Source organism: Cupressus sempervirens, chromosome 2 (assembly GCF_028749045.1).
Source record: "Cupressus sempervirens isolate cs-2001-9-10 chromosome 2, ASM2874904v1, whole genome shotgun sequence".
Classification (NCBI taxonomy): Eukaryota; Viridiplantae; Streptophyta; class Pinopsida; order Cupressales; family Cupressaceae; genus Cupressus; species Cupressus sempervirens.
Window position 1 is genome coordinate 530,877,289 of NC_143119.1, and position 15,363 is coordinate 530,892,651.

At 34.5% G+C, this 15,363-nt stretch overlaps 1 protein-coding gene across 2 annotated transcripts in view; it reads left to right on the forward strand.

The window, feature by feature from the left end:
• The first annotated feature begins 5,720 nt into the window (after positions 1-5,720).
• Positions 5,721-15,363, forward strand: part of LOC149573297 (putative RNA-dependent RNA polymerase 1) — a 146,485-nt gene continuing 136,842 nt past the window's right edge. Inside the window, exon 1 of one of the 2 annotated variants that reach the window (XM_089814504.1) lies at positions 5,721-6,488. In XM_089814504.1, the coding sequence (XP_089670630.1) occupies positions 6,252-6,488 (237 nt within the window). In that variant the 5' untranslated portion in view covers positions 5,721-6,251. The remainder of the gene's footprint in view (positions 6,489-15,363) is intronic. The other variant, XM_089814505.1, reaches the window with a different exon arrangement.

Below are 15,363 nucleotides of genomic sequence, written 5' to 3' on the forward strand. Positions count from 1 at the left end.
AAAATGGGGGAGAAAGATGTAAGAAGATAGGTGGAAAAGATTAAATAAGGAGAAGATTGTAAAGGAGAAAAGATGTATTTAGTTGTACATATCAGATGTATAGTATATTGTATATTATATGGATGAGCATTACCATGTATAGAAATATATCTCTTACAAAACAATTTTTGAAAAATTTCAAAAACAATATACTCTACTGAGTTGAAATCACAAGGTGATGGATAAAGGTATTTAGGAACTTTTTGAATTTAGTTTTGACTAATAAGTGTTTTTGTCACTAATGTGAAAGGGGGAGATTGTTGACATTACAATCAAGTTTGTTATTAGTGATATGCACTTATTCAGATTGTAAGTATCTACCAAGCTTATTGTATAGTTAATAGTGTTAACCAAGCATTTCAGTTGTTACCAAGTTCTACAGTTGCTACCAAGTCCTTTGGATAGATTTTAATTTATGCTGAGCAGTTACTACTATTGTGAAGATCAACAGTGTAAACCGAGCATCTCAGTGTATGTTGAGTTTACCAGTGCAAACCAAGTTGAGCAATGCTTACCGAGTTCATAGTTGATGTGATGTGAATCCAATGTTGATTGAGCTACTCAGTGTTAACCAAGTGATTTAGTTTATACCGAGTTTGCAGTGAAAGCATTGACCAAGTTATATAGTGTGAATCAAGTGATTTAGTTTATATGTCAAGTTTCACAATATTCACCGAGTCACCAGTGCAAATCGAGTTCAAGGCTACTTGAAAGTAATCTGGATGGACCGAGCTTCTATGTCTACCGAGTGCATGATGATGCCGAGCATTACAAATGGATGCTGAGTATTAGAACCTCACTGAGTTAGTATTTAGAACCCAAGTATCTACATTTGAGCCAACTTTGTAATATTTGTGTAAACTTATATTGTGGCCAACTTTGTAATTTTGAAATTGAATTGATATATATGTAATGTATTGTATCACATCCAAAGTGTAAAATGAATATATGCAAACAATGTGAAATATAATCAGAGAAAAGTAGAGGAATGAATTGAGTAAAAGCACAAACCTTTATCACCCTTTTGTAAAGGAAAAGGCTAACAAAAGTATAATTGTTCAACTTCAATGGTATAAAAATGGTACTATTATTTAGAATTTAAAAATGAAGTAAACTAATGAGGTGTGTAGAAATGGAAGAAGTTTAGAATTATAATTTTTAATAATTATTTGGAATATGAATTGATCTATTTTCCTAATTTGTATAGATGATTTTTTAGTTTCTTAAAAACACCAAAAATTAGGGGTCTAGTTCCCACCAAAAAACTATATGGAAATAAACATATTTCCCTTTAATCTCAGACTATGTTATAGATAACATATACAACTAGAACAATCAAAAACAAAAACTGGCTATAGACCTATATTTTATCTTTTATAATGATTCAAATTTCAAATCACCTAAAATTGATAGTTTTCATCTCCCACCACATTTTTCAAAACAAATCTATTCTAACCAAAATAAAAATTTAGATTGTAGAAGAGGACTCTATCCTCTAGAACATAGTATAATCTCTTAACTTTTTTGATATTATTTAATATTTTTTCTATCTAAAAATCAACATATTTTCGAGTGTTAAAATATGTGTCTATAGAATTTTTTAATTACAATATACTATATCTAATTATAACACTTTAAACTCTATATGAGAGTATTCCTGACTTTGACCTCTATAAAATAGTGTTTATATGTTATTAAAAAAATATGAATTTTTTTATTAAGAGTTATTGAAACGCTATTTTTCTAAAATAATTTTATTTCTTTAGTAATTAGATACAAACTAGTATAAAACATGCATTTAATAGGCCTTTCCAATTGGAAAAGTGTGAAACCATAAACAACTTAGCTAGAATAAATTTATCTAGATCATGCATTTATAAAAAAATGATTTTTAGATAGAAATACTCAAATTCATTCATTTTGATAAGTCAGCCTGAAAGGTGACACAACTTTGTACTTTTACCTGATTACAAAGGCTACAATAGTATAAGGATCAACAAAGATTCATCTATCACTATAAGGTGATTTGTACACTTAGTGGAATCTTATTCAGCAAACCTAGATGCAGATAAAAGATCAGCTAATACTTCGTCCTAACAGGTGGATCAGTCAAATCCTTTAACAAGGTAGACCTAACAGTCTTGTGTAAATCTTTTTACTGAGTGCATACTTCATTGTATGTTTGCAAATCCTTTAACAAGGTGGACCTACAAGCCCTTATTACTCCTAATAAAGTAGATCATCAAAAGCGATCAATGTAAGCCTTAACCAACCAACTTTATATTGCAGTACTAAAGCTTGTGGGCATCATCCCCACCCTAGTTTTACTTTCTATTTTGAAGGTTTTTGGGTCACCAAATCTTGTGTTAAAGTGTTGTGTATGCTATCATGTTTTTCAATTTGTCATGCATTTAGATCAGTATATATGAGAAGGAATTAATTAGTGATTGAAGTTCAAAGTTTTATCTGTTACTGATGCACCCCTCCCCTCTTAGTAACTTAGCCTTTCATAATATTTCCAACACTAACAAATACATTAGTTGGCATGTGTTTTGGTTAGAAAATATGTAGACAAGTTATTATCACAAAAACAAAATATAAGGAAAAGATCAAGTATTTTGGCCTAAGGAATTGAATTGCCTTGTCACTTTAAGTACTTGACAATGTAGGGATGACATCATAGACGTCAAACCTCAGTTAGAAATTTTTGGAAATATGTTTTGGATGAGTGCTTACATATTTCATCATGAAGATTGACTAAACATGATAATCATATGGGTATATAAGAAGGTATTTTGGATATGCAAAGTACAACAATGCTATGATTTTGTTATGAAAGTTTTATGTATGATGGTATATTGATGTATTGATAGTTATATGTGACTAGTTGATGCATGGGGATGATCAAATTTGATATACACAAAGGACTAATTAGATGTTGAAGATATCAATAAATTTAATTTTGGTATAGTATCTATAACTCTTGTATAGTTTGTATATCGTTGTAAGAGAAATGAGCTATGTTATAATACAACTCCTAATAGAGTTGAGACCTCTAACAAGGACTCGTGTACTAAATGTATGCAATAGATTCCTAATAGGGTCAACATTCCTCAAAGAGTATTTTCAAATTAGTGCATTATCTTGTGGGTACCATCCACATTGGTCGAGGTTTTCTCTTGGATAGGGTTCCCTAGTTAACAAATCATGGTGTTATGAGGTTTATTGTGTTGTGTATTTTACTTTTCAATTTACTCATTTATACAAGTATATGGTTAAGTGTTGAATTATATAGTTGGGCAAAAACTGTCAGAATATTGATTCAAACCCTCCCCACCACACTCTCAATATACTCTATTTCTAACATTATCATCATACATTAACCTCAAATGATATGCAATAGCTACATATGCAACCAAATATATGGCGTGTACTTGATTGTAAACATGAACATGTTCATGGGACATGTCACCCTTATAGCCTACTAAGTCAACACTTATAGATAATCCAACCATTAGTTGTTGTCTCGGAGACTAAATATTTTATGTGTTTTATATTTATCAACTATAAAAAAGGATATTGGCTCTTATAAAACCACATCTCAAGGCCATCAAACTAGTAACACAGTAACAAAAACAAACATTAAAAACAACAAGTAGAGAGACCACCCAAAAAGTAACCAAAAATATTTGTTAGACAACCTAAAAACCCAGGATATTATACTTCATGTTGAGTGCTAAGAATGTTATATTTAATGATGAGCCATAGGTCCATATTAAATCATCTTGAATTTAATTTTCTTTAGATTGCATAATGACTAAGAACTTGCACCAACACCTACATAAACATATATTAAACACTAAATTTATTATTTAGTCATCTTACATATATACTTGACATGGATTTCAGCTTGTTCATTGGCAACAATGATTCACTAGTTGTCAAGAAAGTCTCGCTCTCTTAACACACCTAATATATCTGTAAGGTGATTTGCAACACTAGCCATATTTATATACACATTTATATGTAACATGTAGAGTATTAGAACACATGAGAAATCTATACCATAAGAATAGAACAACCTTAGGTGAAGTGGGACTCATTCGAAGAGTATAGGCATTCTACAATGCTTTTGATAAAGTATGCAATGTTGATTTTATGTCTCAATCATTGATCACACAATATTTACATTGAATAAATAATCATCAACAATACACAAGTTAAAAAACTAAGCACATCCTTATCCTCTATTTAATATCAAAACTTATTGTACACATTTATACTTTATATCTTGCATCAATTTATTAAACTTAAATTATTGTACAACACTAATGTGAGAAAAGAAAATCAAACCCCTTCATGAACCCGACCACTTAATCTTTGATTTCATTTAGTGGAAGAAATAATAAAAGATAAGGTTGAATTTTTCATGGAACCCTCCCCAAACCTTTCAATCTTAAACAAACATTATGTGGCCCCCTCAATCTTTTGACGTGGAGGGGAAAGAAAGATAACAATGAATGAGACTTCTCATAATTTAATCCAAACAAAATGTCCATTTTCATTTGTACTTTAAATTAAAAATATTATTTTATCTTTGTCCAATAAAATCTACATGATTAATGTGAAGATTGAAGGGTTCATGGGAAGATCTATGGAAAGTCACTCTTAATCTTATCTTTTATTATTTCTTCTTTTTATAGTTTAAGATTGAATTAGAGGAGAATTTGTTGAACTTTGAAAAGGCAAGAGACAAGTTATAATGACATTGAGCTTTCATAGTGAAAAAGCATTGATTTTAAGGAAGAAAAAACAATAAAAGAATAAAATGTAACACTAATGAAATTTCTAATAAATCTGTCCAAATAAATATTTCTTTCTATTAGTAACTTTGAATTTAGAATATCATTTTATTTTACTAAAAACTGAAAAATAAATCTATATTCTTCTAAGACTCAAATAGTATTTTTTAAAAGAAAAAAATTAATCTAAGAAACCTATGCAATATAATAGTCCATAATATTATATAACACTTTTAATGATTAATAAGAGTCATGTACATGGAAGATGTTAAATTCAAATATTTTATAAAATAATTTAAGAAACCTATGCAATCCAATAGTCCACTTTTAATGATTAATAAGAGTCGTATACATGCAAGATGTTAAATTCAAAGTTAAATGTCTCTCAATGCTTTCTCATTCTCATTATAAGCTTTCTTTTCTAAACTCTTTTATCCAAAGAAAGAAAGTTGACAGAACTTTCCTCCGATTTGTACGATAGAATAATATAGTGTAGCAGAATTGACCATGGTACGAGCACTCGAGCACTTCTAATGGCGTTCTTACACCTGTGAGTTAAGCTATCGAGCAGTCCCTGCATTGGTACGAAGCTTCACTGCAGCTTTGGCTGAACCCAGCATTTGAGGTTTCATGTAATTATGATGTTTCTTATAATGCAGATCAAGTACAAGCACTCACAACAATTCTGTAAAGAGGAAGCGACCTTGAGCTTTCTCCAACTCGATTCCATCCAAAAGCAGTCCCCACTTTGTTTTTTTATTTTATTTTCGTATTGGACCACATACATTTCTTCGTTTAGAAGAAAGAATAATATCAAATATGATACGGAGAACAGAGGAATCAGAGGCTTTGATAAATGGGTTTCACTCTATGTATCTCAAGTATGATGACGAGGCTCTGCAGATCTCAACTGCGCCAATGCCTGAAACTTGCTTTTACAGAAGAACCCACTTGTCACATCTATGTTATACATTTCCAGCAATTCACTTCAACAGGCTTGGATCATATGCTGAAATGTCGGATATTGTCCAGAGATCAATGTGTTAGAACTACGGGTGTTTTGTGAGGACAAATTCTTGGCTATTTCTTTGATTGTGGTCTATTTAATGCTGTTATACTTGTTGGGAGGACAAATTCGAGGGTTTGTCTCTGCTTGGGGTGATTTAGTGTAGCTGTTTTCTTGGGAGCTCAGTCATGGATAGCTGTTGGAACATGACAAGGTTCCAAAGTCCTCATTAGCTGTTGGTACAGTAAATGCATGTAAACTCAGGACAAACCAAGGATGTATGCTTCCGCAGTTTGAAAGCCACAAGTTAGCAAAGCTAGGTCACAATGAATCAAGAGTTTAATTTCTAGAGAGACAGAGCATCTTAATTAAGAGCCCTGTTTGTAGAGAGAGAGCGAGTATCAATGGCTACTCGTATTGAGGGAGGGAAGCTGTACGTGGGCAACCTTGTATCTCAGCATGCATTCTCTGTTCTATGGAATTCTGATTCTTCTGCTGCTGCCGAGTTTGAAAGCGGCAAGAGGAAGCTGAGCTTCTTTCTGAAGGAGCTGTCAGTTGAGTACAAGTTGGAGCTTGGCTTCAGAGATATTTGGTTTATACATCTCCGCGATGCAAAGGGCGTGAAGCTTCTTTTTGTTCAGGTTTGATTAGGACATCTCTTCCCTTCTCCTCTTCTGCTTTCATGGACACGTACATCAGTTTATGCATCATTTTAAGTCAAATATTAATGGCTTAAGTACCAGCATTAAAATCAAGATGTTTGTGCTTTATAAAATTAAAATAAAATATGAGGTTTTAAATTATCTATTGAAACATCTAGCGCGTTCCTTTATTACATTAATGAAACCTCGCTTTAATTATATACATGTGAAGCTTCACTAGCGAAGAGCGTTCTTTTACCTGTTTATCTAAGATTTATGCTCTTGTTCAGGAATACCAGCAGTTGAATCTAAAAGAAATTTATATTAGTATTTTAAAAAAATTAAAAAATTATAGGGATGAATACATCTTTTTAATATGCAAATATCATATATTCAAAATAAAAATTATTGATGAAAATGCTATCATATATCATAAAATTTTATTTTTTTACAATCTTGGTTCAAAGTGGGTAGGAAGGAACCAAGCAAAGAGAACCTTTGGTCTTACTCAAACAAAATTAAAAAAAAACTAAGTCTCCAATAGGTACAAAATGAGATGACAACCGATATTACATTGTCAATATTGACCATTGACTAGTAGAATATAATGAGTGCAAAAACCAACCCCAAAAGATCATCTAGAGAATGGATTACACATTATACCCCTATACATAGAATTGCTAGAAATTTGACAGGATTGTCATAATCAAGATCCTCCATAATGGTATAGAAAAGGTTATATGCGCATGATCAGATGCGAGGAACACAATGACTAATCAAATATTGAAGATATCAGTATAGTATAATATTGTGAAAGAAAAACTTGTTCAGACCAAGCTACATCTTGACAAATTATATTCAAGTACAAATATAAACTTAAGCAGTTAATGACACAGAAACGTAAAGGAGATATTTTAAGCATTTGATACATTGAAGGAGAATCTTCAAAAGAATCAAAGATACCAATTGAACATGAACTTGAACATGAACCTAATCAATCATCCGATCATATCAACCAACCTAGAGACTAGATTAAACAATTTAGAGAACAAAGAACATCATTGTAAGGTAGATGCTATGCATGCAAAAAGTATGGGCATATGAAGAAAGATTGCAAAGGTAACTTGGACATAAATATTACGAAGTAATTGGAAAATATTTTCTTAAAATTAACAGAGATTGAGAGGTCACTATATACAAAAGATTGAAATGTTGTTTCCTTAGGAAACAATCAGAAAGAATAGAAACTGTCTATTCTAGCTGAAAGAAAATAAACAATTATCTACAATCTAACTAAATATTAGAAATATTCTTATATTTACAATAGATTGGAAATGGATAACCATTAACTAATAATAGAAGCTATCTACTATCGTAATACCCTCCCTTAATGGTTAATTTATCCACAACACCAAGTTGTCCTCTGAATTTGAGAAAGTTATCAGGACTAAGAGGCTTGGTGAGAATATTTGCAGTTTGATCCATTGTAGGAACATATTGCAAGTCTATTGTCTTGTCAGGGGTTTGGTCGAAACCCAAAGTGACAGTTATACTCACTTAAGTGACCTCATATAAGAGAAACACTTTTGATTGAAAGTGTTACAGCCAAAATTATTTTGGCTATAACCTTGTTGGATATCCTCAAAGGTGATACAACTTTGTGCTTTTACCCATAAACTTAACAAGTAGTTAATGACACAGAAACCTAAGGGAGATAGGAGATATGTTAAGTATTTGATACATTGAAAGAGAATCTTCAAAATAATCAGAGATACCAGTTGAACATGAACTTGAACATGAACCTAATCAATCATCAGATCAGATCAACCAACCTAGAGACTAGATTAAACAATCTAGAGAACAGAGAAAATCATTCAAAGGTAGATGCTATGCATGCAAAAAGTATGGACATATGAAGAAACATTATGAAGGTAACTTGGATATAAATATTACAAAGTAATTGGATAATATTTTCTTAATATTAACAGAGACCAAGAGGTCAATATATACAAAAGAACGAAATAATGTTTCCTTAGGAAACGATCATGAAGAATAGAAACTTTCTACTGTAGCTGAAAGAAAACAAACAATTATCTACAACCTAACTAAATATTAGAAACAATATAATATTCACAATAAATAACAAATAGATAACTACTACCGAATAATAGAAGTTATTGTTGTTGTAAATAATTATTCACTATTTACACTTAAGTTTACTTAGGTTAATGCATTATTTTATTATATTACATTATTTTAATATTTATTTATTAGTCACCTAGGAGTATATGAACTCTTGTGAGTTGTCATGTTGACAACACAGGAGTTCTCACCTCTTTTATGCACATGGTATCTACAACATCTCCACTTGAGATACACCTTGTCATTCTTATCCTCTCATCTAGAATGATGGATAGGACGTGCGCTTAGTTGTCATGCTTATCTTATCTCCTGGTTCTTTTTAGAGACATTCTAGGTCCTTTCTGAGAGGCCTTTATATACAAGCACTCTTAGTGTGTTTGTACATACAATACAGAGCAATGTATGAGGACATACTCTGATATATTTATCATACTCTTTTTGGTCTATAGTTGTGCTTGTGTTTGAGTTCTTCGATCTTGGGTGAATTTTTCCCTAAGAAAAATTCTTACAAGGTATTAGAGCTCTTGGAGAATCTTTCTTCCCATAGCCGTTCAAGACCATTGTTGCTTCATCACCTCGGCCCGAATCCGGAGTATCGCAGAAATTGGGAGTGTCTAGAGCCAGATTTGACCTCGCCATTGTGTCTGGAACACTAATTCAATGAAAATTAGCTATAAAGTTGCCTACCCTAAGCCAAAATTTATCATGAGGCAAATTTTTTTTACAAATCGGCACCCGGAGGTCCCAATTTGCAAGATCAGGTATGATCTTTTAGATCTGCAATCTAATTTTCAGATCTAGTATTTTGTTTTTTCTTTGTGATTTTTGTCTAACTTTTTTAGAATTTTTTTCCATTAGTTGCCCTTGCAGAGAATTTTTTTTTTGCAGAACCGGGCAGTCACACCCTAGCCCTGCAATTTGGGTGGAATATTCCTTTGGTCGACTACATTATTCCGGTGACCTTGCATCATTGTCGGCATTAGAATTTTGTCAGCTTCTACCTCCACATGGCACAGGGACTCGCCCAACTTTGACCAACACGTTAGCGACATGTGGACCAATCCGTCGCTAACACGTCTGCTTCTGTGCTTAGTGGACCTTGCCAATGTCACCAGACACATCAGCTGACACATAAGCAACCGTACATCCAACTTGCCTGTGACATCACCCTTTCGTACCTGACTGTACCTTGCCACGTGGATAGTAGTATCTTGCCACGTGTACTGACCGTACTGCCACGGGACCAGGAGGGCTGATTTTTTGCCACATCAGCATTTCATGGTGGTAAATTTGACGGTTGTCTGACCATCATTTTCAAGCATTTGTTAACTGCTACGACGACTGTTTGACTGTCAAATTTAAGCATAGTTTTCCTTCCAGACCCCTCTCCAGATTCAGTTTTGATTTGGCAGCCCGACTTTGAGAGGCCATAACTCGGTCATCCGAACTCCAAATCAGGTGCAATTTTTTTTATTTTGGGTAGAATTTCTTGAAATCTTCATTGGTACTGTTCTTTTCTGGTTTTGGTGCATAGATTTGTCAGAAATTGCATCTTTTAGCAACTCTACTTGTCCAATCCTGCATTTTGCAACTTGAAAGGCTTCGTATGGGCTCATTTGGACTCCTTTTTAGGATCCTTTTTTTTTGTTAAGTGCGTTATTTTTTGTCTACTTTCCAGTTTTGCAATTAGATTCTAGGGTTGTGTGGACAGAAATATCACTTTTAGCATTAGGGTCTTTTCTACATTGTATTCTTTTTAGAATTGTTGCTATAGTGCTTAGTTATAGATTTAGGCTTCAAAAGGCAGTTGTAATAGGCAAAATCAGAAGTCCATCTTGTACATTTTGATAAGTGGCCTATTGTACACGCACTACTTCTAAAGCGTCGAATCATTCATTGGGGGGGGGGGGGCGGGGGAAGGGGGGGGGGGTTCTTTGATTCTTTGGGGGTTCATTGATTGATCTCATGGAGTCTTGTCAAATTTGTCAGTCCGGTATTAGACCACAGTTGACAACAAGGAACTATCACAAATGAAGTGCTTTGATACTTGATCATCTAAGAGACCATCAAGAATTGCTTCCTTATCTCTATTCATTGCCACCATATTTTAATTGGACACATCTTGTGCACCTTCGTCGCTTTTTGTATAATAATATGAGTAAGGAATCTTTTGCTCCTCTTAGAATGGAAAGTTTTCCTCATGATATTTGGATGTCTATTTGGGAGGCATATGGAGATCCATGTGTTCCTCCATCTCTAGAGGACATTCTACATTCAATCACTCCAATTATGGTTTCTTCAACTCTAGATGTGATCACACCTCCAGATGCTCTTGTTGCTCCTACTGATCCTGTTTCAGCCATAGATGCTTTCGATTCAGTACAGCAGGACTCTCTATATCTTCCTGCTTTACCTTCATGTGACGACTTCTTGCCATTGCAGGCCTATTCATAGAGTTTCACATTGAAGATGTGGGAGACATCCTAGATGATATTCATCTTCTCTTTGAGGCGAATTCTTCATCCATTGCCGCAGTGATAGATTCATGTACTTTAGCACAACAGGTTATACTTTGTCTTCCAGTTCTAGCCTCAGGTGATGACTTTTTGACTGACATTTCAGGTTTGTTCGTGGAGTCACACATAGCAGATTTGGAGAACTTCTTTGATGATATACTACCCTTTGTTGAGGACGATCCTTCTACAGCTATTGCGAGGGCCCACTCTGACCCTCATGTCCATTCTCTACATGATTAGTCTTTATAGGCTGATGTGATTGTGGATACTTATGTACATCAATTGTTGGAGGTCTTTTTATCATTTGAGAAGACTGTTGGTTCCTTGAAACAGGTTTTGCATCACTCATTGCTAGATCTACACTTCTTCTCATCAGTTATGGAAGGAGCTATCATCAATATTGACACAAGGACACTTGAACAAGTTTTAGAGACACCTTTCATCATCTAGATTCTTTCCACACCCAGGGGAAGTGTCTCACCAATACCACTGCCATTGTTTCTTCCAAAGGGGAGGAACAACATTCAACGGTCATGGATCAACTTCTACATTGGAGCATTTCTCATTGGTTGGCACCTTAGTTTTGGGGGGGGGGGGACTACCTTGTCTCCTTCTTCTTCTCCTTTATGGGGGGGACTTTTTCCTCTTAGGGGGTTTTGACCTTCTCCCATTTAACTTTTGTATATACTCGATGTATGTCGTAATGGGGGGGTCTTGATTACTCCATCCATCCATGCATCCCTTTTCATCTCTCTTTTTTGGGGGAAGGTTTTTCCCACGAGGTCTTCCCTTTTTCTCCGTCTTATGAGAGATTGCATATCATTATGTACATGGGTACCTAACATGGCCTAGAAGTCGGGACCCATTCTGCATTTAATCCTAGTTTTCATAAGCTTAAGGGCATTCCCCTAAGTTGCACTTAAGGGGGTTGTTGGTGTAAATAATTATTCACTATTTACACGTAAGTTTACTTAGGTTAATGAATTATTTTAATAATTATTTATTGGTCACCTAGGAGTATGTGCACTCTTGTGAGTTGTCATGTTGACAACATAGGAGTTCGCACCTCTTTTATGCACATGGTGTCTACAACACAGAAGTTAGCACACTAATTAAGCACATGGTGTCTACAACATCTCCACTTGAGATACACCTTGTCATTCTTATCCTCTCATATAGAATGATGGATAAGACGTGTGCTTAGTTATCATGCTTATCTTATCTCCTGGTTCTTACTAGAGACATTCTAGGTGCTTTCTGAGAGGCTTTTATATACAGGAACTCTTAGTGTGTTTGTACATACAATACAGAGCAATGTATGAGGACATACTCTGATATATTGATCATACACTTTTTGGTCTATAATTGTGCTTGTGTTTGAGTTTTTCGATCGTGGGTGAATTTTTCCCTAAGACAAATTCTTATAGTTATCTATTATCGTAATACCCTCCCTTAATAGTTAATTTATCCACAACACCAAGTTGTCCTGTAAATGTGACAAACTTATTATGACTAAAAGGCTTGGTGAGAATGTATGCGGTCTGATCTGTTCTAGGAATATATTGCAAGTCTATTGTTCTGTCTTCAACCAGCTGTCGTATGTAGTGACAGTGACATCCATATGCTTGGTTCGTTCATGGAAGACTAAATTCTGTGCTAATTTGATAATGCTTTTTGTAAGAATTTGGTATAGCTTTGATACCATGTAAGAATTTGCCTTAGGGCAAAATGATACTAAGATCAAGAAGCTCAAGAACAAAGCACAATATGGACCAAATGATGTATGATCATAATAACAATATGAGAATGAATAATTGATGTTGATTGATGTTAATATACACTAGAAGTGCCTGTATATAAAGACCTCTAGAATGACTAGGAGTTAGCAAAGTGATAAGCCTCACAACTAAACACATGTCCACCAAGAGTGGATTATCCTCCATTGAGCACAAGAGTTTGTGCGATGATGAGAGGATAAGCTTATATAGGTCTATCTCATAAAGAGATGTTGTAGACACCATGTGTTCAAATAAGTTGCTAACTCTTGTGTTGTCAACAAGACAACTCATATGACTATGCATATTCTTAAGTGTCTACATGATAAATAATATAAAAATACATTATCCTAAGTAAACTTAAGTAAAGTGTAATAATAATTAATTACTTACACTAACACCTTTGTTATCAACAAACAAAGTGTTCTGTCCTGCTGGAGACATTTGCATATCACCAAGCATTCAACGCAGACAAACAACTTCACATCCTACTTTAATAGTCCCTTTGTATTCATCCTTTGTAGAGCAGAGAGAAACTGCCTTTACTTCTTACTGGTCCATGAGACGACACAATAACCCAAATTGAACACATATCCATAAGTCAACTTTTTATCGTCAACAAAGTCAGTCCAATTTGAATCTGGGAACCCACTAAAGCTAGGATTAGAACTTTGAGAGTAAAGAAGTTCATAATATGAATTGCCCTTCACATAACAAAGCACCCACTTTGTTGCCATCGAATGATGAGGCTTGCAAGCTGTCATAAAGCATGAGATGTAGCTGGTTGCGAAGTTGATATCAGGCCTAGTAGCAGAGAGATAGATGAGGTTGTCTACTAGTTGCATGTATGTAGTATTATCAATGGGAGCAGAATTAGACTTGACTGATAACTTGAGATCTTTCTCCATAGGTGTAGATGTAGGCTTACAATCCTACATATGGAAATTGTCTAACAAAGCCCTGACATATTTGGACTAAGAGATGAATATACCTGAAGGCTGTTGTCAAACCTCAACACCTAGGCAATAGTACATGAGCCCAAGTTCAGTCATATCAAAGGACTGACATAAATTATGTTTGATTTCCTTGAATCAAAGATGCTAAACAACCAGTATGATCAAATCATCCACATAAACAACCAAAAGGGCGATGTCACTATCATTAGTCTTGATGTAAAAATTTGAGTTTGAAGAACTCATCTAGAAGCCTTAATCATTGAGGTTCTGATCAATTTTAATGTACCATGCTCGAGGGGCCTACTTCAAGCCATAGAGAGATTCCACTAGTCTGAGAACCCAATATTTTTTACTAGAAACTTTGAAACGTGGAGGTTGCATCATGTAGACCTCTTCGTGGACATCATCATTGAGAAAAAATTCTTAATGCCCATTTGATGGACCAACCAAACTCTGCTGCCATTGCTAGGACTAATTTGATTGTGCTCATCTTTGCAATAAGATCATAGGTCTCCTCATAATCAATGCTCTGATGCTGAGAGAAGCCCTTTGCAACTAAACAAGCTTTGTACTTATCCAAAGTACCATCAGATTTGTATTTGATTTTGTACACCCATTAGCAACCAATGAGTTTCTTCCCTGGTGGAAGATTAAAAAGCACCCAAGTTTTATTCTTTATTTGGATTTTGTGTTCAAATGTCATGGCATATTCCCATTCTGGAATTCATTTAGCCTTGGAATATGTTTGAGGTTCAAACACACTACGAATGTTGGCCATGAGAGAAAAGTTAACAGACTTGTAGGTTTTCTCTTTTTCTGACTAGTTCTCGCATCAATGAGCTCATCATCACGAAGATCAACAAGTGTCTTAGCCCACCACTTAGGCCGGAGAGGATAATGACCAATATTAGTAGTAGAAGATGCTCTATGATCAGGTTCTTCATCAGAATAATTTGGATCAAACTCAGGTGAAGCATCTAAAAATCTGGGTGATCTTGTAGGAGAAGCTAGAGGTGTTTATACAGGGATCACTAGAGCTATAGAAACTACTAGAGCCCTCCCATTAGGTGGACCTAATAGAATTCTAACTCCCAAATCATGAGACTTCATAGGCTGATCTATTGGATCAGGAACAGGAGAAACATGCATGAATGGCCCTCGCTCTTCATCAAAAACTACATCATGACTATATAGGATACGAGATCTCTTAGTGTCGATCAAGTGGTAGGATTTGTGGAGACTATTGTATCCAACAAGCATGAGGTTTTGACTCTTGGCATCTAACTTGGTGTATGATGCATAAGGGATCCAAAAAAAAAAAGAGAACCAAAAACCTTCAGGTGATTGATTTTAGGCTTGCAACCTGATCAGGCTTCTTCTAGAGTCTTGCCTTTGACCGCTACTGTTGGTGATTGGTTCAAAAGATAAATTGCAATGTTAATTACTTATGCTCAAAACTTCTTCGAAACATGTCTATGTTTGAGCA